Source organism: Peromyscus leucopus, chromosome 5 (assembly GCF_004664715.2).
Source record: "Peromyscus leucopus breed LL Stock chromosome 5, UCI_PerLeu_2.1, whole genome shotgun sequence".
NCBI lineage: Eukaryota > Metazoa > Chordata > Mammalia > Rodentia > Cricetidae > Peromyscus > Peromyscus leucopus.
The window spans coordinates 70081632-70107558 of record NC_051067.1 but is presented as its reverse complement, the minus strand read 5'-3'; the positions used below and the strand labels follow the sequence as shown (position 1 = coordinate 70107558).

At 38.3% G+C, this 25927-nt stretch overlaps 1 protein-coding gene across 4 annotated transcripts in view; it reads left to right on the top strand.

The window, feature by feature from the left end:
- The window catches only part of Nebl (nebulette), a 358786-nt gene that overhangs the window by 283797 nt on the left and 49062 nt on the right, over positions 1-25927 (top strand). For 2 of the 4 annotated variants that reach the window (XM_028870484.2, XM_028870482.2), the window contains 8 exons: positions 1544-1648; positions 5538-5642; positions 8822-8929; positions 13302-13412; positions 17452-17562; positions 20719-20829; positions 25171-25281; positions 25420-25530. The exons of the other annotated variants lie outside the window; for them this stretch is intronic. In XM_028870484.2, the coding sequence (XP_028726317.1) occupies positions 1544-1648; positions 5538-5642; positions 8822-8929; positions 13302-13412; positions 17452-17562; positions 20719-20829; positions 25171-25281; positions 25420-25530 (873 nt within the window). The remainder of the gene's footprint in view (positions 1-1543; positions 1649-5537; positions 5643-8821; positions 8930-13301; positions 13413-17451; positions 17563-20718; positions 20830-25170; positions 25282-25419; positions 25531-25927) is intronic. 4 annotated transcript variants of the gene reach the window in all.

Below are 25927 nucleotides of genomic sequence, written 5' to 3'. Positions count from 1 at the left end.
AGATGCTCTCAATATCTTTTGAGTCTTGTTTTCCTAGAACTAACTGTGTTGTAATTACTGATATTTAATCAAGATCATGTAATTTCCAAGTAATTTGTAGTTGAAAACACTGAAGCATATTTTCCTGAAGCTTTTCCCCCCAGAAAAGTATATTATTATAATTTGCTATTAATGGTTACTGATTACTAATTAGTTAATAAGTAGGAACAGTGGTATGAATAAAATTATTATGTCTGATCAAGAGTAGAAATAGATTATAGAGTTTTCCAGGGAGGAGATGTGTTTTATCACAAATTAGTAGGTAGGACAACAATTAACTCATAATTATAGCCACAAAATTGAGTTTATTATAAAGGACTACCTGATACATGGAGGTTTACCAAAAAGAAGCTGTAGTAAATTGTGCTGCTAAAAGTTTAAAATTTCTTTCAGTTTTATTATATTAAGTGCTATCTTTGCAGATTTATTTTCATGTTTTTAAAATTAAGATGCGTTAATTTGATAAGAAATGATATTTGGAATTGTTACTAGGAGGAGATATTGCATAAAAGCAGAAACATTGACAAACAGATCACTTTTCTATCATTTAAAATGTGTGCAGATCCTTTTCAGTCACGAGAATTGAGCATCATGGAAGCTTGCTCCTCTGGTTCTTCAGCTCGGCTCACCTCTTCTCCTTGGGGCTGGCTTGACTTTTCTTTCATTAAGGTTTAGAAAGTATTTATGGTCAATAACCAGTTTTGGTTTGTCTCTGGAAACTAAAGTGGATATTTTTGTCTTTCTGGGGATGTCAGAATCTTTCTTTTCCTGACTGATAAGACTTGAATGTGTGCAGAGATGAGTTAATCTGAAAGGAAACTACAACAGAGCCTTGAATGCTCAAGGCTGAGGGTCAGATCGCCTAGATGTGATCATGTCCTGCCACTTGGAATCCTGTTATGACTTCAATCTTTCTGTGCCTCGGTTTCCTCTTCTGTCAAATAAGAATAAAATACCCAACAATTAGGGTGGCTGTAAAGATTTGTTTCACATGCATAAAGTGTTTAAAAGTGTTGTGCATACAGTTCATGTTTAATACGCTTGATACTGATATTTGATTCTTATTATTAGTATTAAATTCCAAAGTAGTTGGTTTAAAATAAACAAAATAGATTCACATGGCTACAGAATGCAAAGCCGCAAAAGCTTAAAATTACAGTAAAAGTAAAACTGAAGTAATTTGGCAGCAGTGTGGAAAGAATACAGCAATGATCTCCTTATTTTCTAAAAGCAGAGTTTCTACTATAATTACATAAGTGTGTTAACACCACCGTTTTGGAATATATAAACAGTAAAAGAAATTTAAATGTTTTCAAGTCCATAAATGGCCATTTTACTCATTCTGTAGTGAATCAGCACCATCTAGTGGCTACTTGTAAATCCTTCTGTCACTTATGTACTAACAGTGTGTGAGGAAGGGATTAAAAAAAAAAAGAGGTAACAATGCCAGTGCAAGCCTGTTTTCTTCTGCTAGATGGTGTTTTGTTTCATGTTGTTTTTGTAGGTGAAGTACAAGAAAGATGCTCAAACCATGCACGAGCCAGTTTCAGACCTCCCAAATTTGTTGTTTTTAGACCATGCTCTGAAAGCCAGCAAAATGCTCAGTGGAGTAAGTGGGCTGTCTGGTGGCCATTGTAGTGTAGATGTGTGTAGTTTTGAGATGCCAGTGTTCCTCTTTGCTCCCGGGCTCACCTGCTTCATTCAATGTGCCATGTGTCTCTCCTCTCCAACAACTAACTCGCTGAAAAGTAGCCACATGCTTGTACAAATCCCATGATCAGAGTCTCTTTATAAAAGAATTCTTTTTCTTATTCTTCACCCATTGATAGTTTCATATGTGTATGAAATACATTTTAGGCCTTTCACTCCATATTACCCTATCTTGTCTCCCATCTGTCTTCTGCTCAATCCCTTATTCTTGCCAACACGGACCTTTCCTACTGTCATGTCTATGTGTGTCTTTGACCTACTGAGTTTAATGAGGGCTACCGGAAAGAGTGTAGGGTGGAGGTGATTTGCTGGGGCATGGACAGTGGACATGGCTGTTCCGCTGAAGAAAATGATGCCCAAAGTGGGTTCTTGCTAGCTCCTCACATCTCATGACTACAAGCACACTTGTTGGTACTGGTAGAAGCAAGCATCCATTCTGTCTTCTTCCCATTTCTTCATCTATATCAGAATGAAACCACTTGATGTTCACACCTTGCAGTCAGGCTTTTATGAAAGCCACCCCAGTGTATCTTATATGTTATGTCTTCAGTAGCAAATACTTGCCATAGTTTAAACTTCATTTTCTCTGACAAGAAATCATGAAGGTGCTTATGTTGCATGGACACTAGGAATTTAGTGTTAAGATGGATTCCATGTTATCTGCAAGTCAGCAAGGACGACTTTATGTCCTGATGAAAATATTTGTGTTTCCTATTCCTATGGCCAGTCCCTCAGAACTATAGCCTTCTGGGATACTGTGTACACCCTTGGTGCATCTGGATACTGACTTCACTAATTCTTACAAATGATGACCCTTGGTCATTGGTGGCTCCACTCTGCATGTATCCAGATCCCACCTGGTAATGATCAACTCTAATTTGACCCTGTTATTTCCATACCCATTTTAATAATAATCACCCATTTGTTTAAACGCACTCTAACTTACAGACTAATCCAGATCAGATGAAGAAATACATGTTAGGTAAGGTGTGAGGCAGTCTTTTTAGTAGCTGAGCCCACAGTGTTCAGTGAAAAGCCACAAGACTAGATCTCTAAGCCGTAGTCATAAAGGAGCTCCAGTTCTTAGCATTGACAAAGCACTATTTGCTATTTGTATTTCTTTTCTCTTGAATGTCGCCACCACCAGCCTTCTTAGGGTGTACACTTCATGTAAGTGCTTCACACTTGCAGAGATTAGTTTTAATTTACTTAAAAAGTATTTGTCTTTGGGTTGAAAGGAGTATATTACTGTTTGCAGTGTTAGAGCCACGTCGCCAGGCTCAGAATTAGTCCATGGTGTCAGGACGCTTAAATTACATTGCCTTGTCTTGTCCATGTTCATCCCTCCACCAACGTACACATCCTAACCACACCTGCATTCCTCTTCTGGTTTCATGCTTTTCTCCTTGATTCATTTTTCTGTCCTCTGTACCCTCTGCTCTCTTCAACCTCCAGTGTCCAGCTTTTGTCTTTGTGGCAGTGTTTGCCATGTCCTGTCCCCAGCCTACACTCAGGCTAACTCTCCTAGGGACGTGGGGATTCATGTGTAATATTTCTTTTCAAAGTTTTGATATTCATTTGACAATAGAGAAAAAGAATAAAAATTTAATGTACACAGTTTCTGTCCTCCCCCAATAGAAAGCCCCCAACAAAGTCACATTATTCATTTTATTCATTGTTCACAGAGCTTAGCTCCCAGGCTGTCTTAGCCTGATATCACAGAAATGATTATATAGGTCAGAGAGTTTGACTTTCTCCAAATGATTTACATATTAAAATTGTATGAGGCTATATGGGCTTAAATTTGTTTTAAGTTAGAATAGCCTGCTTTTAAATATTTGTATAAAGAGAATAGAATTTTTCTTGATGCATAAGGTGACTGGATTTTATTAAAACATTGAAGAAGAAATTTTATGTTAGATATTTTGCCAAAACTGAGTGCCAGTTTGTTATAAAAAGCTGTTTTATTAAACATCTCTAAATGTCTTGGTCTGCATCAGATTTTGAAAATTTTAATCTGTTGTGTGTAGAGTGTAGAGCAGAGTGGATAATTTTAAAGCCTGTCAAGAACCATGAATTAAATGTTTGAAGAAACACTTTGCTGTGGAAAATGGAACTTATAACTTCATATAAATTTAAAAAATATATATTGTGTTCTTCTACATAACTTCCACTAGGAGGCAACAGAGACTATTCAATACAGAAAATGAGCCCCTGTATTAGAAATTTCATTTGAAGATTGAAGTTCAAAGGATTTGATTTTAGCCCCCTTTATAGTATATATCCATTATTCCAGGAATAATTCCCTAGACTTCATTAGGTATGGATTTTGATTCCAAAATAGAATATGTTCTGCCTTAATACGTTAAAGCTATATTTATTTTATAAGTGGATATTATGAAAATTTCTAAACAAAGCATAAAATTTCTTAATTTTTCATTTCAGGCTTAGGCTTGACCATTTGCTTAAATTAGCTTTTATTTAATTTTAACTTAAAATTCATAGAGGAACCAAAATTTAGGGTGTTCTCTTCAGTCAAGATGTAAAGTGTGGACATTGGCAAGATTTCCTTTGGTACTTTCCAAACTCATTTCATTCTGGTTAGAGTTCAAGTGACAGGTGGCACAGAAACCAGACTTCCTTGGGAGCTTTGTTTCTCTGTGTCAGGGCACCAACATCTTCCATCTTCCTGTTCTTGATACTAAATGTTCCTGCCCCTCACACTCCTGTCCGTGGAGCATCTCCTAAGATGTTTATGGCCACTTCTTTTAGGCCACCCTTTAAAAGTTACATATATTTCCCTTCACTCTACACAGAATGTCTTTTTTTCCTGGAACCCACGGGCAATTGATTTTTACCTTTGTATGTCTCTATGGACTTGCATCTCTGAGACTATTCTTTTCTTGTAGAAGTCTTTTCCAAGTAGGACTAATTACTAAGTGTCTGGGCTCTAGTGCTAGAAATCACGAGGCAATCTTGTTTCACTGCTGCTGATCTAGAGTAAAATGTCATCCCTACTTGATCTAGCCCCTTCCAAATTTGCCTTCTTATGTATGTCTAAATAGTAGACTGCCTACTCCAATTTCTTCAACTCAAAAAAGAGAAAAATCAATGAATTGTACCCACATTCTTCAGGTCCTCTTCTCAACGCCTCCCATCCTTTCCTTGGAATTAAAAGTTAGTTCAGTTGTCTCTCAGCTTCTCTTTCTCCCCATCACTTCCATTCTTGCTCACGGCTAAGTCTCTTTCTACAGCCAGGGTCCTAGTTTCTAGCTTCCTTTTACCCTGTTCTCTCTTTTTGTTCCTATCTCCTTATGGACCCTGCCAAACACCATGTATATCCTAGGATAAGAAGCAGTGTCTGTATTTCACGCCACCTTGCCCACTCATGATCCACGGGACCCCATCATCAGCTTTTCATTACCACCCTCTGACTGTCCTCCACATCATGTTTACAATTAATCACTGACTATTTCTTGTGCTCTTCTCAAGGCCTCCTACAGTGAGACCATCTTGCATTGTCCATTTATCTTAGTTCCAGAACCTCCTCCATGCTGGCTGCTATAGATGCAGGCTCTATAACAGCACCGCAGCTCCACCCCACCAGCTTGTATGTTGTTTGCTTTACTAAGAATCATTGTGAGGCAGTAGCCCAGGGTTGCCTAGAACTCACAGTAGTCCTCCTGCCTCAGCCTCCCATGAGCTACCATAACCCAGTTACATTCTCCAGTCTTAATTTTACTCACTGCTCTCTCTTATTCTAAACTTATTTTCGTGTTTGATTTTAGTGGGAATATAAAAAGAATTTTGAAGACAACAAAGGATTGTATCACTTTGATGCAGAGGCCACTGAACACCTGCACCATAAAGGCAACGCCACCCTCCAGAGTCAGGTGAGCTCTTTGATGAGCGCGGCTCACCTCTCAGACCTGTGTGACCATTGGGGTGCCTTCTGCTTAGCGCCATGTTCTTGGAAGAATGGAGCCCAAGAACATTAAGTTTGCTTCAGAAAAAGTATCTGAGACTCCATTTTTTTTATCTTTTGGGTCAAGGAGCTGGAATCATGTTTCAACTTAAAGTAGTTTTCATAAAAATATGTTCTTCATATAATTAAAAAGTTTAAACCTAGGAACTAATTAAATTGTGATCAAATCTCATGATGATTAAAATTTTTACAGTGTGCTGATTTGACATTTTTGAGCTACAAAATTAATTTTCTGGATATAAGGTTTATTATAATTTCTCCATTTAATTATAAGTGTTATTGAAAAGGGAAAACATCCTTATTAATGTATTTTAAATTAATATTTCTTCTAACTATGAAACCCTATGTATTCTGTTAAAAAAAACCTTAAAACTTTCTTCCTTCCTAGCACGTTGTAAGACCAGTATCTGTTTTTTATTATTACTCTAAATTTAAACAGTTGCTAAAGATGCTATGTCTAGCATCTGTTAAAATAAAGATTTACATGACTCTTTTAGATGTATTCCATGGGGCATAAATTTCACAACGATTTGAAAATAAACTACTCTCTTCCCTTCCTGTTGCTGTGATAAAATACCCCAACAAAAGTGGTTCAAGAGAGAAGGGGTTTATTGGGCTCACAGGTTATAGTCCATCACTGCAGGGGAGTCAAGGTGGTGGGTATTTGAAGCAGTCGGTTACAGATGCATCCATAGCAGAGCTCAATGAAGTAATGGACACATTCTTGTGCTCAACCCACTTTCACAGGCTAGGACAAACACCTAAGGAATGATGTCACCTAGGCTGTCTCTTCCCACATCAGTGAACATAAATGAAACAGTTCCCTCCAGGCATGTCCACAGGCTAACCTGACCTAAGAATTCTTATTGAGAGTCCCTCCCAGGGGATTCTAGAGTGTGTCCAGTTGACACTTCAACACCCCTCCCCAAAGTTTGGAAGCACCAGTTTTGTCTTTAAATCCATTCTCATTCTTTCTCTCTCTCTCCCCCTCCTCTCTTCTTCCTCAAGATAGGGCTGACCTGGGAGTCTCTATGTAACTTGACTTGCAGCTAACCTCCTACCTCTGCCTTCCCAGTGTTGGGTTTACATACGTGCACCACTATGCCCACCTTAAATTCTTATTTTTCTTTGAATTTCCCCCCACAAAACTGTATTCTAATATAGTATGATATCATGTATGCAGCACTCTTATTTATCCATTAAATTTTTCTATAATAAAACTCTATCATAAACAGGTATTTCAATTTTTTTTTGTCATTACAAAGTTCTAAGTACTGAAAATTTTTCCTTTAGGTTGACTAACTATCATTATCATTGTATAACTTAAATAATTTTACAAACCATTACGAAGTGTTGGAAGACATGGCTGGCTGGTTAGAGGTCACAGCCTCCTCATGGCCCAACAGCCTATTTCAATAAGCTTGGCAAAATGAAGCTCCCTCCCTCCCTCCAGCAGAACTTCCTGCCTCTAGCTGCCCTTATTTGGAGAATGTCCCTGGGCCTGGAGGACTGACCTTATCTAAAAGCTATCTCTAAAACCAGATGCCTGATTCATCTTTAGCTTGACCCTTGGCACAGATCCCTGCTAAGAAGACTTGTGCTAAGGGCTCTGCTATAGGACCCTACTGCCACATACTAAGCCCTGTGATAGGAGCGAGTCACTTAATGCAAATTAGGTCCCCGGGCTTCCCAGTCCTGTATATTCCTTATGCTCTGGAATAAAGTCGAGCTGATTCACTGAAATATGTCTCCTGGAGGGCTGTCTCCATTCATGCTCATGGGCCGCCAAAGCTTTCTATTGTCCCCTGCCTCTTTCCCCTCTTGACCTGGTGGCCATGGCCAACAGGCCAGAGGTGGGTGGGAAAGAGGACCCCTACAATGAAGCTCAAGAATGAATGAAAATGCATTTCTGAATGAAGTGAGTCATGATCAAAGCTTTCCTATGAACTGAGTTAAAAATTTTACTAAAACTCAACCCTGATGCTGGCTTACATACATTTTTAGCTTTTTTTTTTTTTTTTTTTTTTTTTAAAGAAATAGAAGACACCAGGTTGGGAATACAGCTTAGCAAGTAAGAGTGACTGCTGTACAAGTATTGAGGACCTGAGCTCACCCCTAGAACCCAGGTCAAAAGCTGGGGTGGCTGTAGGCCCCTGTAGCTGTAAGAGTGTGGGGTGGGGTGATAGAGACAGGAGGATTGCTGGGGGTTTCTGGCTGCCAGCCTGGTTCCATATCCACATCTGTCTGTGTCAGGGAAGTAAGACAGAGGGGGACAGAGCAGGGTACCCAGCGTTCTCTTCTGGCCTCTGTGGCACATCCACACTCACACAGACGTGTGCACACACCACACACATACACCACAGACACAAACACATATGCACACACACACAAAGAAAATAGAAAAACAAAGCCTGAAGTGACAGAAAATATCCTCCCTTTTATAAATAGAATGGAGATAAAACTAATTTTAATTGAAACAAATAATTCATAATATGATAGCATTAAATAACGGATAGTGAAATAATAGGAAATCATATACGGTCTAGTTAGTATCTAGGGGAAAACTCAGGAGTTCAGGGAACATTTTCCCTCTGTTGACAGAAAGATAATCATACTCATTTTTTAAAACTTATTCAAAATGTTTTGATACACATGGAGACTATCAGTGAGCGCTCTCTCTCACCTTCTCCTCCTCCTTCCATTCTTCTCTGCCCCACATATGTATGCTACAAGTACACATATAAATAACCCCATCTATTTAATAAGTATCGACATATTCTACCTGTTTGACAAAGTACTTTATTTGTCCTCTATAGAACACATTATTTAGTGTCCAATGACACTAAATACCTGACTCTGGGGAACCCATTCATCACCCTAAACTGCCAGAATAACTTGATGTCACAAAACAGGATGATTAACTTGGCGTACATTTATTGTGTTTTGCTCTATACTTAGGTTTTGGTTGTTGTTGTTATTATTGTCAGGAATTGAACCTAGGACCTTGCCCTTGCTAAAAATGTGCTCTGCCACTGAACTATCTACATCCATTATTTTTATATGCTTTTAATATTTTTTTCAATTCAGGTAAAATACAGAGAAGAATATGAGAAAAATAAGGGCAAGTCCATGCTTGAGTTTGTTGAGACACCATCTTATCAGTTTTCAAAGGAGGCTCAGAAGATGCAGAGTGAGGTAGGGGACGGGGCTTGTTGCCAAACGTTGATACTTGGAGTTTTCTCATTGGAAAAGAATCAGCCAGTGAGGAGTGGGATCTAGAGACAAGAGCTCTGCTCTGTGGGGCAAGCTTTGGAACCTGCATTCTAGACCCAGCACAGCTCTGCAGGGCAGGCTCACAGCCTTCTGTTCTAGACTCAACATTGTTCTGCAGGGCAGGCTTGGGGGCCTGTGTTCTAGACCCAACATTGTTCTGCAGGGCAGGCTCACGGGCTTCTGTTCTAGACCCAGCACAGGTCTGCAGGGCAGGCTCAAGGACCCCTGTTCTAGACCCAGCTCAGCTCTGCTGGGAGTCTCAAGGACCTAAGCACAGATCTGCAGGACAGGACCTGTGTTCTAGATCTAGCCTCTCACTGCCAGAGGTCACTTGATTTTTCTGCACCTTAGTCTACTGATCAACAACAACTCTAGCTATCAAGCAGATGAGCTCCTCTCTGCTCTCACTCCCATGGAAAAGCCCTGACACTTCTTCAGATTGGCCATGATCAATGCTTTCAAACTGTACCAATGTAAAATCGAGTGTCTAAAACTAGTTGAAAAATGAAGACCCGGTTGCTTTTCTTTCCCTCCCCCAACAATGGTAATAGAACCAACATTTAAATAGTTAAATCCTTATTTTGTGCCTGCCGCCTTGCTAAGAGCCTCACCTCCAGCAGCTCATTTAATCTTTAAAGGAAATGGCTTGAGGAGAATGTGATCCCTGCATTTGCACTGAAGTGAACTGTCTTAAATTAAGTCACTTATCTGGTCAATGTCACCAGTGTTTTAGGACCTGGTCACCATCATGGTACTTCCTTCCTTTGTAAGTTTATTTAACTGACCCCTGACCCCATCCCCAGTAATACTTGAATGTGTTTTGTTTGTTTACTTTGCTTCTAAGAGAAGATAACACTGCCCCAGGCAGCCACTCCTCAGACTATAGTTTCTTTGACCAGGTGATTCCTTTATTTTCTCTCCATTTAGGGTACCAGGCAGTTCTGTCGACAGTCAGCACCCACCTTATATGGCTACTAATGGGCTATTACCTTTGAGGGACAGAGGCAAGGACCAGGAGTGTCAGACAGTTGCAACTTAGCATTGTGGTTTTGTTTGTCATCTGCTTTGTTGGGATGCTAGGATCCATCTTTTTGGAAAGAAGCCCCTCAGACAACCTGAGACTAGACACACTTGGTTAATCCCTTCTTAAGTCAAAGAGGAGAGAGGCATTATTTATCCTTTCCTGTCATATCTTTTTAAGTCTTTTATTGAATTTGATAAAGAACTGTCAGTACCTGTGGAGATTAAGTAAGTTGTCTGTTTTAGGCGACTTGGCAGAACTGGGAAATTCGGTCCAAGTTCAGAAACCCACAAAAGCTCACCTTAAAGAGGACAGATTATATTGGAATCTCATTTCTCCATTTAGGCAATAGTATAGAAAGCAGTTTTGGATATCCTTTATATTGCACGATTATCTGCCATTATAGAGCTGCCTTTTATGTGATCTAGCAGTGGATTTTTAATGGCTCTTCCCATTTTATAGGAAGTACGTGGCCACTGTTGCAGGCCCATAGCCCAGGGAGAGATTTCGACTTCCATGGTTCTCTACAAGTTTAACAGTGTGTAAAAACTGTTAAACCTGTGTTCACTGAAGGATACAGAGAACATAGGTCTTTTGTTTTTTACTTATTTTTTTTTTTTTATGAAAGCAACACCTGGCTGGATACAGAGAACATAGGCCTTTTGTTTTTTACTTATTTATTTATTTTTTTTTATGAAAGCAACACCTGGCTGGTGGCTTCAGTCTCATCATTACCATGATCTCACAACTTCACCACAGCCTATCCGGAATTTCTTCACAGTGTTTCCATGGTTTCCCCTTAGCCTTCTCCTTGGCTTCCCCTTAACCTTCCCATGGATCCCCCACAGTTACCCTGTGGTCCCTCACATCCTCTCTGTTGCTCCCCCATGGATTCTCATAGACACCCCACAGAACCCTGACATCCTCCTCATGCCTCCTAAGTTGGTCAGCTCCCTGCCACGCTCTCCTGGCATCCTCAGCCAGAGACAGGGACTCATGTTGAAACCCCTCTCTCATGCTGTTCCTGTGATTATCTTAATTTTTTGGTACCCCAATTACTTAACTTCCCTCTCACCAACACACCATCATCTACCTCATCATTTGTGGTTAACATATTTCAAGGCCTTGTTTCTAAATGAGAAACGATAGTAATTTGGAGAGTTGGGATTTTAACACGTCACCTCCCATGTTTTAATGCCTCATCTCTCTCGTTTTCTTCCCCATTTGCTCTTCCTCTCCTCCGAGTGCGACAGACAGGCTGTCCCTTTAATTATAGCCACTGATAGGTAGATTCCTCTTTTTCCCTTCAGATTTTTCAGTTCTGCCTGCTCTCAGAAAGGCTTGATGAGAGTCAGGGTTTCCATTAGGGGAATCTTTTGGGCCAGACTGATATTCTCAAGGCTAGAGAAATAAATATCTAAACATTTTAGATAAAGTGATGTACAAAAACACCTTTGGACATAGACAGAAAAAGCAGACCTGAAGAGATCCACCATGCTGTCCCAATTAGTGCTGCCTGAAAAAAAGAACAATTTCTCATAATTTTTCTTTTGTGTGTGTAGTTATGGTTCTTTAAGTCAAAATGTTCTTAATGCAACTTCTTGATTGATTTACTGGACATCTATCTGCTCCAGCCTTTTCTCACAGCCATGCTCGTTATTGGCTGAGTAACTCTATGTAACACAAATGCTAAGTGAGGAGGCAACGTGTTTTTCTTCGCCTTACCTCTGCTTTGGAGAATATGTTTATTCACACAATTACTTTTCTTTGTAATAGGTGCATAATGAACATAGAAATAGCTTCTCATTTTGCATGAGTAAGAGTCTTAGGCACAATTTATTTATTTTATCATCTCTATGATGTATTTTGAATAAAACAGTTGGTAAATCTGGCTCCTGTTTACTGGATATTTCAGATGAATAGATACTTTGCCATTTGAAGAGGTTATCTTCCTAATCGTAAAGCATGGGTTATTAGGACTGGAGAGGTTGATTAGTGGTGAAGAGCACTTGCTGCTCTTGTGGAAGACTCAGTTTCAGTACCCAACACCCACACATCGTCTTACAACCATCTAACTCCAGTTCCAGTGAATTCAATGCTCTCTTCTGGCCGCCATGGTACACATGTATACATGCAGCCCAAACACACATAAAATAAAAAATATGTAAATCTTTAAAAATAAAACACAGGTTGTCTTTGATTTTCAAGGGTGTAACTCAAATGCTAGAATTTGTATTCATAGCCAAGGATGTCAAAGCAGGTCTGAAAGGCAAGAATTGTTATAGATTTAGCTCCTCCCCAACAGGATCACCGTAGGCTTCTTCCATTTATTTCTCACGTGAACTCCAGGCCTCATACATGATGAATAAGTGCTTAATCATGGACCATCTCCAGCTGCCGCTGTGAACTCTTAAGGAGGAACCCCTAACATTATGACAAGGTTACCCTCACAGTGTAACTTCATCTGTATGAGAAATCCATAAGTAGTAAAGCAATAGTCTCAGTGCTCAAGTCATGAAGCAGCAGTGACACCCATTTCCCATCCATCTCATTGCATTTTAAAATTGGTTCTCACAGGCTCACAAAAAGCTGCCTCTGAGAAGGATAATGGGGTCTTGAGCATTTATACATTTGGAGAGTTTGAACTGGCTTCTACACCATCAGATTTTCTTCCAGTGGATGAGCCAAACTTTTTTTTGAGTGAAGCCATCAGATGATCCATTCAGAAAGCCTGTCTTCTTCCCATAAAATGGAATGATGTTAATCACATAAGATGTTCAGTGCCTTTGCTCAGCGTGAGAAATTGCTTCGTGACTCTGTTCTTCATTGGTAGAATTGTGTTGCTGTGAGCCACATGGCAGCAAGTAAAGGAATAAAAATATGGGTTAATTTAAGTTGTAAGAGCTCAATAGTAACAAGCCTAAGCTATTGGCTGAGCACTTATAAGTCTCTGTGTGGTTATTTGTGAGCTGGCTGGTGGGACAGAGCTGACTGATGGTCCTGATGGAAAAACTCCACCTATATTGTGAAATTGCCCAAACTGAAATTATTACTCTATTGTTAAAAAGACTGCTTAGTTTCAGTGTATGAGGTTGTTTTCATTTATTTGCAAGCTTTTTGTAATAAAGTTTATTAAAAAACAATAAAGAAGATGAGATGGTAGAATTATATGAGAAAACATAGTTTGGTTCTGAGAATTAATGCTTGTTCTCATAGTTTTCTTATACTCACTAGAGTTCCTTACATTGAATATGATATGGTCTTATTTGACAGAAAGTTTACAAAGAAGATTTTGAGAAGGAGATTAAAGGGAGGTCCTCACTGGATTTAGACAAGACTCCTGCATTTCTACATGTAAAGTACATCACCAACCTGATGAGGGAGGTATGGCTTTGTGCGTTTATATTACATGTCACAAAAGAGGAAACCTGGGGAAGTGAATCCAGAAACATCTACTTAGCAGTTCTCTACTAATTGTGTATTTGTGATGTGAACTCTTTTTTTCTGGCCTTTACTAACAGAGCCTTGCATTTTCTTAACACAGGGATGTGTAAGGTGTAAGTTAGTATGTCTACTTACTTTTTTTTTTTCTTTTTGGTTTTTCAAGACAGGGTTTCTCTGTGTAGCTTTGTGCCTTTCCTGGAACTCACTTGGTAGCCCAGGCTGGCCTCGAACTCACAAAGATCCACCTGCCTCTCCCTCCCGAGTGCTGGGATTAAAGGTATGCACCACCACCGCCCGACATACTTACTTTTGAAGAAAGAAATTGTCCAGATTTTCTGGAAAAACTTGAAAATTATTCTATTTTTGCATTGTGATTCTAGCTCAGAAGCTTTGTGGATAGTGAGTTTTATAGCTTCATAGCAGCTAGTTTTTAGAAAAAATATTAAGTAAAAGCTTGATTCTCTGTCATAATCCATATATATTATTATATATGTGGAATTATATATAATTTTTATATTACATAAACTGTAACATATATTTATAGTATATATAATATAATATACATGGAATTACACACACACACACACACACACACACACACACACACATAATTTTTTTATTTAGGGAGATGTGAATGTATGAGGTGCCCCACTACCATAGATTATGCAGCTGAGTTTTCCACATTTGGGGGAATTTCAGGGATTAGCACATTAGTGCATAGGGTAAACATTGTCCTGAGGAACCCAGTTTCTATTTCTTCTCCTGTTTTTTCCTGTTTGTTTGTTTGTTTTTGTTGTTGTTTTCTGAGGCAGGGTTTCTCTGTGTCACAGCTGCTCTGGCTGTTCTGTAACTAACTTTTTAGATCACACTGGCCTTGAACTCACAGAGATCTGCCTGCCTCTGCCTTCCTGAGTGTTGGGATTAAAGGAATTTGCTACCATGCCCGACTCAGAAAACCAATTTTTTGAAAACTTGATTCTCTTAAATTTAGTTATCATAAAACATATTCCCCCCCTCATAAAACATATTTTACAACCAGTTTTAATTAAAAAAATTTTAATCTTAGCTTTTAATTATGTGTTCTCCCGTGGCTGTGTACATGAGTGCAGTGTCTGTAGAGGCCAGAAGAGGGCTTCAGGTCGCCTGGAACTGAAGGTTTGATACACCCAAACTGAGAACCTGAGTCAGAATCTCTGGAAGAACAATTCATGCTCTTAACTCCCGAGCCAGTTCTCCAGCTCTTTGGGTAGTTTTTCTGCAGCATCATGACATTTGATATCAGAAATGAGGGACTCACTTGGGAAAGTCTGAATAGAGGATTTATTCAAAAGCTCTCTCTCTTCTATGTGGGGAAAATTACAGAGTTAGCACACAGCACAGAAGAACTCATTGCTGTGTTTTGCTTTTATCTTCTTTGAACTTTTCTTGAAATCTTAATTAAAATTTGGCTCAAAATTAAGATATTAAATTTGTTGAATATTAAATTTCTTAACTTTAATAAATCAAGACATACTTGTACATCAACACTTTAAAAAATTAATCCATTTCCTCCAAGTGGCTCAAAGCTAACTGAGAGCTCTTCTAATTCTACTGTGATATGCTCATCTAAATGATTATATGTTAATGCAATCTAGAATGTAATGTATAAGTAGAATACAAAAAGAAAAGTGAAGTCCCATCTTATTCTAAATTTTTGAATCAAAGAAATGATTCCTCTAGAAGAAATGTCTTAAGCCAGTGGAATGAATTGAAGCATGATTTCCATTTGGAGGCATCTTGTTGTCAACTTTTAATAAGCAAATGATAGCTGGCCTTTGCCATTAAAGTGGCATCAGAAATTACTGGGATTCTTTAGAATAGCCATATAACATCTGTAGGGATTCACTTGTACTTTTTTTTGTCACTTCGTATTCTTGTAAATTTTCTAGAAACTGAGAACAAATAAATGAGAGTGTCCTGTTACTGCTCTACCTTTTCAAACTATACTCTTTGTATGCATATTAAAGCTGGATCTTCCAATCATTTGCATACAGATGACAAAGTGAGATTAGTCCTTTCCTTCTCTTCTTTTCTTCTTTCTTAATGGGGAAAATTTTTGCCCTAATTCTTTCAAAGGAAGTATGCAGAACAATAATGCTATAACTAAAACATAGCAAAATTCAGTTGATAACATTTTGGACTTAGGGGTCTGAATGTCTGAACTGGGCAGGAAAAGGCCCAGAAAACTATTCACTGGGTTGAGCAGCTTGGGATTATTGTAACAAAATATGGTAGACTGAGTGGTTTCAAGTTAGACATTTCTCCTGACTCTGAAAACCAAGCCCCAAATCAAGGTGCTGGTGGATTTGGCTCTGGGTGAGAGTCCTGTTCTTGCTTGCTGATGGCTTTCTGACTGTTGTCACTACAGCAGAGGAACAAGGGAACTCTGGACTCTTTTTCTATGGAACCTTTAATCTCATCATAGGGCCTACCCTGTAATATCATTGGAACCTAACTACTTCCCAAAGAAGCTAGGGCTTCAACACATGGATTTTAGAAGGGACACAAGTATGTCGTTCATAACAGCTGATCTTTCACTTAGTTACATAGAGATAGCTAATGGAAAAAGCCACTTGGTTACTTAATACAATTATAAATTTCTGCATATAAGCCCTTAATTGTAAACGTATTCTATGCTCTGTTCTTTATGATTTTATATTGCCATGTAGAGTCTCCTAATTATCATTTTTTAGTCTCAAATGTATGTTTTATGTAAGGCCTTTGGCTGCTCCAATATTTTGCCTGCTTTTCCTCCATCGCCCTTTGGCGTTAACAGGACATTTATTTTATTTCCTTTTGTCCAGATGGAAATGGAGACTGAGTTACTCAGAGGGCCTCCTAAAGGTCACATGACAGACTTTCTAGTCTGACTTTTATCAAGGTCATTTGACTGAGGGCTATTTCCAAAATCACAGGCAGGCTTGACAAAGCCCTCTAAAGCTATTGTTTAATCAGCAATCAAGCTAATTTAATGATTTAGGATGGGGGGGGGGAAGCATGTGCCATGACAGGAACCCCAGAATTAACTGCAACCCGATTTCTTATCATTAAAGGGAATTATTTTTATTTATCAAAATATTCATAAAATGAAACTTTGTTTGATGGAATAAGATATTATTTTGTAATGGAAGTAAATAAGGAAACAAGAAACTTGTCAATAGAGAATAATTTATATACAAGAGTCTGTAAAACAGCTGTGACTACTTGGGATGTAGCTCAGTTGGCAGAGTACTTGTCTAGCATGCACAAAGCCCTGGGTTCCATCCCAGCACCACATAAAATGGGTGTGGTAGTCTTTACCTATAATCCCAGCATTCAGAAGGTAGGGGAGAAAGATCAGAACTTCAAGGTCATATTTATCTATGTGGAGATTTCTAGGCCAACCTGGGCTGTATGAGACTCTACTTTAAAAAAAAAAATTGAAAACAGTGATATTAAGACAGACATTCAAAATCTATGTTAACAATTTTCAGGAAACTATTTGGTATTTTTTTAAAATAATTCTTTGAATAAAACACAAACTTAAAAATACCTCTGGCTACCTCAACCTTTGGCTTTGTAATTCTTTTCCAGTAAGTTCTTTTAGAAATTCACATTAAATAGATATTTCCAAAATCACTTCAAATAAAGAAGCCTATTTATTCTTAAGATTTTTCTCTGACACTTAAAGGGAAGATATCTTTTTAAAGAAGTTCAGTATGATGCCAAAAGATATTGGGAGAAAGGACGAAGCACTGGTAAAAGTGGATGCCACTTTGAGTTTGATAGAGGAGAAAATTAAACGTCAATGGGAAAAGGCAAGAATGCTCAGCATCTAATTTTTTCCTTCCTGACAATATTTTCTCCTGTCTGCGGTCTCTAGAAGACATGTAAACTGGCATATGAGTTAAAGTAATTGCAGAGATAGCTTCAAATGAAATATTCTATTCTTGTCTTATAGAAAGAATATAAAAAAGACTTGGAAAATGAAATAAAAGGGAAAGGAATGGAACTTAGTTCAGAAGTCCTTGATATTCAGAGAGCAAAGCGAGCATCTGAAATGGCCAGCGAGGTGAGTGGTTTTTTTTTTTTTTTTTTTCAGCAGCTCAGAATGAGAACATTTTCAGCTTCTTTCCCTACCGATACAGCTTTCTCAAAGGTTCTATATGGCACAACTTATATGTGTAGATGATAATAAACAGCCATGTCATAGTAAGGCTTTCTCCAGGAAGCAAATTAACGGTAATTTTATCCTCACAATCTTTCTATATGGAGTGAAAGTAGTTGCTTCTCATTTCATACGAACTTTATAAGAAGAAATGAAATGTCCAAGAAGTAGTTTCAGTCTCCTATTCTTTTTATTATGACTTTGGTATTACAACGTGGCTTTGTGAGACTCTTTGTAGTAAAAAAGTTTCACATCAACTCGAGAACCTTACTTCAGGTACCTGGCACACACATGGCCTCTGGCACCTGGTTAGAGACCTGGCCTCCTCTGCTTTGGCCCCATCCACTCTGACCTAAGAACTGAGCTACAGGTACCTGACCATACTGGCCAGGACCAACACCTGGTAAGAAACCCAGCTTCTCCTGCTTCAGGACTGTCTACTCTGATTCAATTCCCCAATCAAAAGCCACAGACGAAGCCACTGAATTAGAAAATAGTGTCTACCTTTTTCTTGTCTACAAGAAATAAACATCACTTTTTTGACTAGACATTACCTTAGAGTGAAAGGTGGGAAAAAATAATCTAAGCAAATGGGACCAGGAAACAAGCAGGCATAGCTGTTCTGAATTAACACAAAGGACTTCAAACCAAAACAAATCGAAGAGACAAAGAAGACCACTTTCTTCCAATCCACCAAGAGGACTTATGATTCTAACACAAGTCCACCAAAGTTGGCTGCACCCAATTTCATAAATCAAACACTACTAGGCATTAAGTCACAGACTAACCCCAACATAGTTACAGTAGTGACTTCAAGATCGACTTTCACCAATGGTCAGACTTTAATCAGAGAAACAGTGGAGCTAAATGGCATCATAGGCCAAATGAACCTGATAGATATTTACAGAGCATTCTACCCAAACACTGCAGAATACACATTTTTTTTTTTGGTCAGTATGCCAAAGAAGTTTCTCTAAAAAAGACAATATATTAGTACACAGAGCAAATTTAAGAAAATTGAGATAACTTCATACATTCAATCTGAATGCAATCAAATAAATCGTTGTTAATAAAAATAACAAAAAACAAATAACAGAGAAACACCAGAAGATGTACAAACTCATGGGGATGAAACTACTTAATTGTCAAGTATTTGAACTTTTGAGGAAATTAAGGAAGAAATAGAAAACGTCTTGGAATTAAATAAAAATGAAAACATAACTTACTAAAATCTCTGGGATAAAATGAAAAAAAGTCTTAAAAGGAAATGTATTGCTCTGAGTGCTTACATTAAAAACGAGATGGACTTCAAACAGATAATTTAATAATGCACTCAAAAGGTTTGGAAAAACAAGAACAACCCAAACTGAAAGAAGTAGATGGGAAAAATAATTGAAACCAGGGCAGAAATTAAAGAACTGGAGACAAATATGCAAACAAGACAATATGAAGAACCAACGACATGAGAAGTTGGTTCTTTGAAAAGATAAATGAGATTGACAAATCCTAGCCACATTAACTAAGAGAAAGAGAAGATCCAAATTAATAAAATTAGAGATGATAGGGAGACATCACAACAAACTGAACATAGGCACACATGAAAAATATCGTTCACCATGACCACATTAGCTTTATCCCAAAGATGCAGGAATGGTTTAGCATATGCAAATTGATAAATGCAATAAAACTTGTAAATGGACTTAAAGACGAAATATACGATCATCTTAGTAGACAGAGAAAATTCTTTTTGACAAAGTGTAACATCCCTTCATAATAAAAAGCCCTGGAGACAACAGGATTAGAGAGAACATACCTCAACATAGCAAAGGCTGCTATGGATGTCAAACCCATAGCATTTGTGCTAAATGGAGAAAACTTCAAAACGATTCCGTTAAAATCAGGAACAAGACAGAGCTGGCCACTGTCTCCTGTCCAGTTCAATACAGTGCTTGAAGTTTGGCTAGAGCAATAAGATAAGAGCAGGAAATAAAAGAGATACATATAGGCAAAGAAGTCACAATGTTCCTGATGGCATTCTTCACAGTAATTGATAAGACAGTCTTGAAATTCATATGGAAACAGGGAAGACTGCTAGTAGCCTGAGCAATCTCTTTAGTTGTGGCCAGTCTACATTGAGGGGTCAACCTTATTATTGCTTGTCAATTATATCTGGAGAGTTTACTTTAAACTTAAAATGGTAGGGTCCAGTTGAGAATTGAGTGGTAAGACGGTAGTAGGAATAGCAACAAAACAGGCTTTGTTTAAAAAAAAAAAAGGGACTGGAGTGGTCATCTAGAGACAGAGACTAGAGAAAGCCATCTTTCTATTCCTAAGTCCCACTAATGACGGGTTCTGTGTTTGCTGCCTCATTTTCCTCACTGTGGATCTCCCGTGGGGCAATGCCTACCCTTATTTCACAGACAAGAAGGAATTATAGGGATCATCTGTAGCATTTATGGCTCAGCTTCTGAGTGCTCTGGCTTCATTCTCAGTCTTCTCCCTATAGCATCAACCCATCTGCATCCCTTTGTCTATCTCCCAGAGTCCAGGACAGCACTCCATGAAGATTATCACTCAACAGTTGCCCTATTAATAGTGTAAGAACATCTTACAGTGGTTCTAATTATATATGCTCCCCAAATTACTTAGTTTTGTGTGATCATGCGTAGTAGTAAACATTCCAATCTCTTGGACATTGGTTATATACCTTTTTTCTTAGGTGTGTGTGTTGTGTCCATTCATGTATATGTGTTTGCACAGGTATGTGATATGTGGCCAAAGGTTGATATTGAGCGTCTTTCATGATTGCTTTCTACTTTATTAACTGGGGGGTCTCTGCTGAACCCAGAGCTTTCTGATTTGTCTAGTCTAGTCTATGTGGCTTCTGAGGGATCTAAACTCTAATCTTAATGCTTGTATAGTAAGTACTTTATTCACTGAGCCATCTCACAGCGCTCTTTTGGTCTTTTAAAAATGCTTAGTTTTTTTTTTTTTAATCATTAACTACAAGTATATGTTGTCTACAGAGTGACTAAATTGTGCTGAACATTGCTTTTATAGAAAGAATACAAAAAGGACCTGGAGTCAGAAATTAAAGGGAAGGGAATGCAAATTGACACCAATACACTTGAAATACAACGTGCCAAGAAAGCTGCCAAGATAGCCAGTGAGGTGAGTGGGGAGGGTCAGACAGACTCCGAAACTCCTATTTTTGTACTCAACAGATCATATCAGCAGCTAGAGCAGTGCATGGAATCTCTCAAAGCTTTGTGGGCTGGTTTGACAGTTTGGAATGGAAATCATGTCAAATCATGATGTTGGTTTGAAAATGTATAGTTTCCACTTTGCCTGTACACTTTAAATACATCAAAGGAAGCTTAAAAAGAGAAATTTTCATAGAATACACACAGATACATGCACACAGGGACGCACACCCTGACATATTTTATTCCTGCATTATAACACATTTCATGTTAGTCTAGGGTATGATAAATACTTTTGTAGTGCGTTTTCTATAGTATAGTTCATATTCTGCTTAGCATATTTGTGTTTCCAATGTTTTGAGGTAAACATAGAAACCACATGTTGAGACTTTAATGTGAGTTCAATATTTGTTTCTATGTGATTGTGTGTTTAGAAGACATCCTTTGTTCATTTTATATCTGCACTTGAGATTTCTAGATTCAGCTTTTGGATTAAGAGATGATATGTCTTGAATGACCATGTGCATTCATTCAGTGCCACTTTCTCTTCATGCAATACATATGAAGATGTGAGCATAACAAAACTGTAGGGGTCAGACCATATGTACATTTTCTAGGGAGATATCCGGGATTGTGTTCCATGCTTCCCGAATCTCCTCAGTGATTCTGAGAGTACAAACAAGTCACTTGAATTTGACAGTTTTTAGGATAAGGCAGTTATATAAGAGTAATTTAGAAAGCAGGGGTGCAGATTATGGAGGGTGACTTGCTTATCTCAAGGTTTGGTAGTGACTCTTCACTAGGGCTACTCTGAGAGCTACCATGACTCTCACAGCATAATTGGTCATTTTCAGAAGTTTGTTGTAGACTTTCAGATCTGTATGTATGATATATAGACAAACATGATCTTGTATATACAGAGACTTAAGTAAACTTTAAATGTAGTTATGCTGTATAATTTCCTTTCTTTTGTTTTCATTTACTGTTGTGGATTCTTTTTCATTACTTCATATAGTTGCCTAAGTCTTTTAGAAAAATTATGTGTTTCATAATGTGGATGTGGATATGAAGCCACTGAAATTACTGTTGTCCATGTGTGTAAGATCTCAACATGTTATGCCAAGAACTCTTAATTTCTCCCCTGCCTCTTATCTCTTCTGCCTCTTCAAATGGTATCAGACAAGCCTTAGATGTCACCTTGATTCCACTCATCAATTACACCTTGTGACACTATTGTAAATCCATTTACATTTTCCTGCCCCAGACTAAGGTACCATATCCATTCTCAGAACTGATGCTGTCATGGAAGAGCTATGTCAGAAACACAGACAGACATACTTGTATCTTTCTACAATGTCAGCATATATTGAATTACACCAAAATTCATAAGGTTTAGCAGTTTTAATGACATTAATTTGTAATAAAACCCACCCACCTTGGTAGCATGGACAAAGTAAATGAAAGTTCTTTATTCTAATTAATTACTGTTCTGTCTTAATTACTGTTAACTCTTATACATCTCACACACACACACACACACTCACACACACACACACACACACACACACACACACACACGCATATACCCATATATACATACACACACATATACTTGGTTACAGAATGAATATAAGTAAAAGCAGAATTCAAAGTTCAAGAGGTTTTAGAATTGGGCTAAAAAATGTCTGTGTAGACAAAAAATGAACCAGATCAGTGTGGAGAAGGAGCTGCTGGTGGAGTTGAAACCAGATTTGAGAGCAAAGCTGCAGAAACCAGACAAAACTGGATCCCAAGTGGAAAATGGGTCAGGAGCAGGGAACAGATGGGCTTCATGGAACAGACCTGGTCAGGTACAGATCGAGAAGGTATGAACAGGATGATGAGTAAGCAGTTGGGTAGCTGTTTCAAACAGTGGGGGGACTGAGCCAGGTCAGAGAATCCTTGATTTTCGATCATCGACACACATCAGGTAGGAAATTATAGGCTTTCTGGGGCCATTCCACCACAGTGTTAGTTATCCATCATTTATGAAGGCCAGGTGAGAGCATTACACTTTTGCTCAATGTGGTGTGCCCCATAAATTCTTGAGTTTCTCTGGTATAATTTTAGCACACACATGTGCCTCCAATTTAAATTCTTCCTAATAAACTCGTAGGCTGGCTCCCTTTTTAGCCTCAGGAATGAGCCATTAATCAGTGTGTGCTAGAGGAGTGATGTCTGATAGATGGTGTGTTTTGGAGTCCACCAGGGGGCCACAGTTATGGAATGTGAAGGCAAGGCAGAGCCCAAAAAACCAGTATTATATGATATGGAGTGGCTTAGAGTAGGGCACAGCATGATTTCAACAGTTGTAGTGAATTTATGCCCAAATTCTGTCTCAGTTTCTCTCTCTCTCTCTCTCTCTCTCTCTCTCTCTCTCTCTCTCTCTCTCTCTCTCTCTCTCTCTCTCTCTCGTTTTTTTGAGACAGGGTTTCTCTGTATAGTTTTGGTGCCTGTTCTGGATCCCGCTCTGTAGACCAGGCTGGCCTCGAACTCACAGAGATCCGCCTGGCTCTGCCTCCTGAGTGCTGGGATTAAAGGCTTGTGCCACCACCGCCTCACCAGTTCTTGCTCTCTTAATGTGCATTTTCTTTTCATCACAACAGCCATACTTTTATGAATTTTTCTTATTCTTATTTAGAGGCTGCATTCAGTATTAGTTCAATTTAGCAGACTAGAATGTATTACAATGGGTGTGGGATTCAGGGCTAGAAAAAGGAGCTTATGAAATTATTATCATTAGAATGGCTGTTGGAGCCAACTGAAAGCATCCCTCTGGAGCAAGGACTGTGGAGTAAGTAGAAACTATGAATTTCACCTTCTGCCTAGTAGCAGGCTCCTGAGACATATAAGCCTTTTTTTTTTTTTAATTTTTTTTTAATTTTTTTTTTTAGTAGATTGGGATTTTAATCACTCATTTTTGTATACTAGTTGAGATTTTTCTGTTTTTTTTTTTTTTTTATATGTGTTAGGATAACAGTGTGAATTTAGTTAGTGACAACTGAAGAGAAAATAGTCTTAGGAGAGTTAGCTGTGTTCCCCATGGCCCAAGGAAATTTTGGAGATGTTGAGATGCTGTTTTTTTTTTTTTGTTTGTTTGTTTGTTTTGTTTTGTTTTTTCCGAGACAGGGTTTCTCTGTGTAGCTTTGCACCTTTTCTGAAACTCACTTAGTAGCCCAGACTGGCCTTGAACTCAGAGATCTGCCTGGCTCTGCCTCCTGAGTGCTGGGATTTAAGGTGTGCGCTACCACTGCCTGGCAGAGATGCTGTTATTGTTGTACTCTTTGTGGCTCATTTGTACATAATCTTAGTTACTCATGTTCCATCTTGCCAAATTGACAGGCTCTCAAATCCTTTGCAACTAAAGTTTGGGATTTTGCTATTGATTTTTAATATCCAAAGTGGAGTTTACAAATAGTGTCAATGTGATATATTGTTGGGCCAGTATCCTCCAGTAGTCAAACTTGTACCATTTTTGTGGGCTCTCTATAGCCAATAAGACATCAGCAAAGTGGACTTAGTCAGAGGCTCTCAGGACACTTGTGTGTTTGGGTTTGCTCTCTTGGAATGAAGCTGTTATATGCTGTTTTAAGCCTTCCAGATTTGGAGGTTTTTTGTTCAAACAATGATGAAGTTGCCTAGTGATACCTTTTACAGAATGTGTCTGGTTATTTTGAAAGGTTTTGCGTTGCTTAAGGATGATAGGGTTCAGTTTCCCTTCCTGACTCAGTTCCCAGACAGGGTGAATCTATTGTCATTCATATCCAGGAAGAAAAAGAAAGGTTCTTCTGATATACTTCATGGTAAAGGAAGGGCATTCATCCCTTAACTAACCACATAGAACCAAGGACGGGGTAGAATGATTTATTTAAGTTCCATAGGGTCCAGAGACTTGGGCCAATATTACATAAACCCAGTGATTTAGAATGGAAGTATAATAAGTTGCAACCATTGAGAATAGCAACATTTTTATAATCACTTTATTGATAGTTATCAACTGAATTATATAGTCACCAATAAAATTTCAAGTTTATCATTGGAATATAAGTTTTCCCAATCTAGTTCTGTACTTAATTCAGCTTAGTAGACAAAGCCTCCTGGTTATATATGAATATGTTACTGCACATCATACTTCTATCTTGGTATATAGAAATAAAAGAATAGGTCTAATCCAATCCCAGAACATACAGTCTTGATGTCAAAATGACATCATGTTTTTCAGCACCATTTTGAAATGATTGCAGAGCACTGTGAATTTTATTTTCTACAGAAAGATTACAAAAGAGATCTGGAGACAGAAATTAAAGGAAAAGGAATGCAGGTCACTGCAGACACTCTAGATGTTCGGAGAGCTAAGAGGGCATCTGAGATGGCCAGCCAGGTAAGGAAGGTGTGAACACAAAGTCTCAAATGAAGGTCCTGGAGGAGGGTGAATGTCACTTTTCTGTTAAAACACATAAGTAGCAATATGGTCCTGGAAAGTTAAGCAAAGAGCTGAGATTATTTTCTATTCTTCTAGAAGCAATATAGGAAAGACTTAGAGAATGAAATTAAGGGTAAAGGAATGCAGATGAATATGGATATCCCAGATATGCTTCGAGCCAAGAGGGCATCTGAAATCTACAGCCAGGTTGGTAGAGGATGAAGATGTTTACAGTAATGTATGCTAATCCCGTCACGGTGTGCTTCCTGAGCCTTTTTGATTGACACCTTCCTGGAGACATTACCTTCAAACTTAGAGCATTTTTATTAAGACCCTCCCTACCAAACTTAACTAACATTACTAACTAGAAGGACAATGGCTACAGTACTAATTTAGGAGCCATTATGAAGTGCCAAATTCCCACATGATCCTCCTTTGAAGCCAAGAATGTTTTGCCCTTATTTTTATTTTTAACTCTATTATGTAATTGCCTTGAATATTCTTTGTCCATACGATAGAAACGTAATTCTAAAAATCTTGTATTTCCATTTCACAATGACTAATATTTTAGATAACCTTCAATAAAACAAAGTAGTAAAAGTTA